The 5,524-nt window shown below is 51.7% G+C and overlaps 1 protein-coding gene across 1 annotated transcript; it reads right to left on the bottom strand.

Annotated features, from left to right (window-relative positions):
- Positions 1 to 3,471: 3,471 nt before the first annotated feature.
- Kcna6 (potassium voltage-gated channel subfamily A member 6) lies at positions 3,472 to 5,064 on the bottom strand. The gene has a single exon (XM_028754533.1). It carries the CDS (start codon positions 5,062 to 5,064, stop codon positions 3,472 to 3,474), a length of 1,593 nt encoding a protein of 530 aa, XP_028610366.1.
- Between the last annotated feature and the right edge of the window lie 460 nt (positions 5,065 to 5,524).

The following is a 5,524-nucleotide window of genomic DNA, read 5'->3' on the forward strand; positions in this document are numbered from 1 at the left end:
GTCCAAGGTACTGTCCTCACAGCGATGCTGAGGAGTCTCTCCAAAGCCAAAAGGTGTGGAGAGGAGGAGAAAGGAGATAGAAATATACATGGAAGGAAGATGCCCTTTAAATGGGGGTTGGGGTGGCAAGAAGAGAATCAGGGGAGGAAAAAAGACAGAGTGGGAAGGAAAGGAAGACTGCAGAGAAGAGATGGAGAAAAATCAGGGGAGAGAGAGACAGAACAAAGGGACTAGAATCAGATGAAGGCAGACAAAACCACACAACAGGAAAGATGGACAACAAAATCGTGCTTTCCCCAGACACTAAGCCCATCCACATCCCCACACAGTCAGAGATGAAATACCTCTATTGGGGACCTACCTCAGAAGGTCAGCTGTCCCTTGCTCCTCTGGGATGCTAGGCAGGAGGAGTGTCCTCATCCCAAGCAGAAACTGGCAGTCCCAAGGAGTCCTCTGGGAGCCCCCACTGGCTTACATCAGTCATTGAGATGGCTTGCACCCCACCTTTGCCAGCAGCTGTGATCCTATTCCAGCTGCTGAGGCAGCTCACAGTGGTGCACGTTCTCTCGATGACAAGGTTACATCGTCCACATGGAGGCTCAGAAGCAGAAGAGCTCACTGAACAAAATTCTCCACAAAAACTTGATCGAGTCACAGCCTCTCAGTTTCTGTCTGACATCTTAAGAATCACTTCTGTCATTTTTGCAAGGAGCAATGCTGCTCCCTGGGAGGGAGGAGTTTTCTTCTTCTTGGTCTCTCTTAGGACTTGGAAGAGCCTTCGTCTGAGATGAGAATACCATGACACCCCAGACTGGTGTCATCCGTGTCCTCAAGGCCCAGTCTGGCTGCTATGGAGGGTACATTTTGTACCCCTATCTGAGGTCTCCTTTTGAAAAACCTTAACATTGCTGTTGGCTGAATTGGGTAGTTCTTAAGCTTTCAAGTTTCTGAGGACTCCAGGTAAGATATGGCAGCTTCAGTGACCAGATAGGGAACCAGGAAGAAAGATCTAGGCAGGAAGTGCTGAGAATCTACTTCCTCCACATTGTCAAAAGGTCCTGAGTCCTTGTTTTAGTTCTGCCGATGCCTAAACTGATAGATTGGAGTTGTTCCCATGTGAGAAGTTGGGAGATGTAGTCTGTTCTCCCTTGATACCCGAGTCAGTAGAGAGAACAGTCTGGAAGGTTGCTACGGCAACCAGAGTCCCTGGAGAGCCTGGCTCTCCACAAATCTTTTACTTTCAGGCATGCTCTGACTTGAAAAGGCAATGTTTGCATAAGGACAGGGACAGTGATGAGGGTGACAATATATACACATGTGGACCCATGCACACATGTCCCCTCATCCACCCTCAGCTGGGGGCATCCCTTTGGCCACTGGAGTAGGCCTGGAGTAACTAAAATCACTGGAAACAGAAAGTACTTTCTTACTGGCCTTGGACTAGATCTCTGAGTCTTAAACATCTCAGTCTTTTACTATGTTGCAGGCTTGGAGAAGTCAAGCTCCTAGGAAAAGTGACTTCTGGCCACCAAGTCTAACACAAGAATACACTCCATTCTGAAGGGTGAGAGAAAGGATGGAGACCCAGCCCAAAATGCCAAGAAGAGACTTAGACAGCTGACGGTCTATAATGGCCTAGTCTTCGGCTTTGGATCCATGGTGGAAACTTCTGGGATAAGGCCTTGCCTTTGAGAGATAGGCAGGCAGTAGAATGAACTAAAACTCAAAGCCATTACTATAATTCACACATTTGCATAGCTTCTTCCCCACCTTCCTGGGTGAGTTTATTGATAATTCCCCATGAGGTAGGGAGGGGAAGACGTTAATGTTCTCATTTAATGGGTGGGAGAATTTGAGGCACAAAGAGGGACCATGAGTTACCCTGTAAAGCTGTGGCCTAACTCAGATTGTGACCTATCACTCACTGGAGCCACAGTGGCCTCTCAAGTTAACCGTCAAAGAAAATCTTCAGGAAAATCTTTTGAAAAAAACAAAAAAGCATTCCCTTCAAAGAGTCTTAAAGCATCCTAATATAAAATTAAAAACATGTTAACAGTCCTTTGAGTTTCAGAACTGTACCCATGAGAACTGACAACAGTGTATCACAGTTTATCAAAGGCAAAACTGAAAGGCGATGTTACTGGGGGAGGAAGGGCAGTGGGCAGCTGGGAGGGTGGCAGTGATTTCACAATGGGAGAAGATGGCTTGGTCCAAGTGGGAACCACTGAGTTAACTTAGCAGTTGGAACAGGCCAAATGATCCAGCTCCGAAGAAAGAGCGGAGCAGACAAACGTTTGCTTGACTCAGCAAAATAGAGGCTGCCAACAAAATGACCATGCCCGTTTCTGGCTCCCGACCAAAGGCTGTTGCCTGTGGCATAAGAGGAAAGCTATGCTGGCATTCAGTGTGTGAACTCACCTGTCTGTAGGTTACGGCTGAGGTTGCTTTATAAAATCAAATCCATCTGCAATCCTAGTAAGGATTCTCAGATTCCCAGGAAGAAGGATAAGAGGATACCATAGGTCTGGGCTAATCAGGGAGAATTGACTGCTGTCTGCAGCAGAGTCCCTCTGTCTGTTCTAAGTGACAGTCTCTGCTAAGTGGCACCTCGCTTCAGATATGTGATCCAGCCAGTCCTTTGGCTCTGGTCAGCCTTTTCTCCTGTCTCCGTGGTTCAATTTTCCAGTTCCTCTGCGCACCAAAGCGTTTGCACTTAAGAAGAACTTGGTTCTGAGAAAGCTTCCTTCCTGGAAGCTCCAAGGAGTCAGGGAATCAGAGTGGTGAGGACTAATGTAGACCCCTGCCAGCGTCTCCTGTGACAGATCACAACTAGAGAAATCCACTGGCCCCCATTGGTCTAAAACTGACCCTCGTGTCCTCCAAATAATCCAGCTGGGTAATATTTTCTCTAATTCCATCCAAATTTAGCCATGAACATCTTTCAAAGCTGTTCAGCTAATAGCTCCTCCAGCCAGAAGCTGGACAGGGCACTAAAATGGCAAGCTGAAATCTTTTCCATTCTCCAGATTCTGCCAGTGACCAAGTGACCAGAAGCTAAGGAAAGTGCATGACCCAAAGCAAAGGACACTAAAGAAGGGACCTGAGTGTAGCTGCTTCCTATTCTATTGGTTGTCACAATTCTTAGAGATATTATAAGACCCAGGCATAAAAACTCAGTCTTGAGGGAAGGTCAGTCAGAAATGTGCATCTCATCCACATGACTGATGGGCATGATTGGGTGGCACCGTTGAAATTTCCAAAAATGTCACTAAGATGGAGAAACCTCGAATGCTGTGAGGATCGAGCAACAGTCTACGGTCCAGATATTTGGTCCAGAATGCCATGTACTGTGTACAGGGGGAAGGGGTTCGAGGTCCTCTGGAGCTAAGGCGGGAGTAGTGAGCATGAGAAGGAAGCCTGAGAGGTGACTTGCTCAGAGCTCCCGTTTTCCTGCAGGCCTGCCCGCATCCATCAAACCTCGGTGAGCATTCTTTTCTCTGCATAAGCTCGATGTGGAGTCGGAAGGTAGCTGGGCCGCCGTTCCCGTGAAGTCTCGGCAAAGTCAGGTTTGCCAAGCCCATTGTCCGTTGCCTTCAGGTCCGGTGTAGGCTGCCCACAAGTGACGTGGGTATACTGGCCTTGCTCCTCCTGCTCCGTCTCTCGGTGGTAGAAGTAGTTGAAATTGGAGACAATGACCGGCACCGGTAATGCAATGGTGAGGACCCCAGCAATGGCACACAGTGAGCCCACAATCTTGCCCCCTACCGTCATGGGGTACATGTCCCCATAACCTACAGTGGTCATTGTAACCACAGCCCACCAGAAGGCATCTGGGATGCTAGGGAAGAGCGAGTCAACATCATCTGCTTCTGCGAAGTAGACAGCGCTAGAGAAGAGGATGACTCCGATGAAGAGGAAGAAGATGAGCAGCCCGAGCTCCCGCATGGATGCTTGCAACGTCTTACCCAGGATCTGCAGCCCCTTAGAGTGGCGGGAGAGCTTGAAGATTCGGAACACCCGGACCAGGCGGATCACTCTGAGAATAGCTAGGGACATGGCCTGCTGCCCATTCTGACCACTGCCACCACTCACAGGCTGCTGCTCGTGACGTTGCACTAGCTCGGTGCCCAGGGTGATAAAGTAGGGGAAGATGGCCACCAAGTCAATGATGTTCATGATATTGCGAAAGAAGGCCGCCTTACTGGGACAGGCAGAGAAGCGCACCAGGAGCTCAAACGTGAACCACACGATACACAGAGTTTCCACCAGGAAGAAGGGGTCTGTGAAGAAGGAACCCCCGAGAGTACTAAATGAAGATGTTCCTCCAGTCCCCAACCCCCCAGAGGGAATGCTACCAGGAAATGCATAGGAATCCTCATCCTCATCTTCTTCCTCGTGGCTCCCCCTGGAGGCCGGGGACATGCGGGTCCCACTACCCTCGTTGCTTCCACCGCGCCCATCTGCACGGAACTGAGGCAAGGTCTCCAGGCAAAAGATGACGATGGAGATGAGGATGACCAATACTGAGACGATGGCGATGCCTCGGGCGGGCCCGGAACTCTCTGGGTACTCAAAGAGAAGCCAGACCTGTCGTTGGAAAGGCTGGGAGGGGAGTGGTTTCTCATCCTCGCCACCTTCAGGCAGGCAACCCTCATCCTCCCGGAAGGCCGCCAGGGCTTCCTCTCCCAACTGATAGAAGCGAATCTCTTCCATAAAGATGTCCAGGGGCACGTTAACCGGCCTGCGCAGGCGACCCCCAGATTGATAGTAATAAAGGATAGCGTCGAAGCTGGGTCGGTTGCGGTCAAAGAAGTACTCGTTCCTCAAGGGGTCAAAGAAGCGGACTCTGCGGCCAGGGTCTCCCAGCAGCGTGTCAGGGAACAGCGACAAGGTGCGCAGCTGCGTCTCGAAGCGCAGCCCGGAGATGTTGATCACCAGCCTCTCACTACTACAACAGCCGCCGCCGCCCTCGGCCTCCTGGAACTCACCCGCATCCTGTTGCTCCCCCTCCGGCCCACGGACCTCCCCCGGCGCCGCCAGCGTCAGGGATTTCTCCGATCTCATGTCACCTCACCTCGGTGGTGCGCTCCCCGCCACTAGGACGGCGCCCACGACACAAGCTCCGGAGCGCGGCACCCGCTTCTCAGCTTCGGCTGTGCCCTCCTTTAGGGTGGGGCCCGTGCTCTGACCTGGCGGTTAGGTCGGTGAACCCTGCGGCTGGTCCTTCTGCCAGGCTAGATCTGGGATGTGGCTCTGGCTCTCAATAGCCGCGCCTCCGAGCTCAAGATTTCTGAGATGCCTGGAGCCCGCAAACTGTCGCGCGCGTGAAACTGGCTGCCCGAAAAGACGCGTGGCTTAGCTCTCAATGGTGCCTAAAACTGGGCTCGGGACCCACAGGTCCGCCCTCCAGACCTGCTGCCTCTCACCAGGTCCTGCTGCGCTTCCCCAGTTGCACAAGACTCCCGGGCTGCCGCTGGTACCGAAGCGCCAGATGCGCCTCCCTCTGGCTCACCAAAGACTCCTG

The sequence above is a fragment of the Grammomys surdaster genome, unplaced genomic scaffold, assembly GCF_004785775.1.
Source record: "Grammomys surdaster isolate TR1022 unplaced genomic scaffold, NIH_TR_1.0 126013, whole genome shotgun sequence".
In the NCBI taxonomy this organism is placed as follows: Eukaryota; Metazoa; Chordata; class Mammalia; order Rodentia; family Muridae; genus Grammomys; species Grammomys surdaster.

What these genes read in the sequence shown, in the direction of transcription:
- Kcna6 (XM_028754533.1), bottom strand. Translation starts at nt 5,064, where the DNA reads ATGAGATCGGAGAAATCCCTGACGCTGGCGGCGCCGGGGGAGGTCCGT.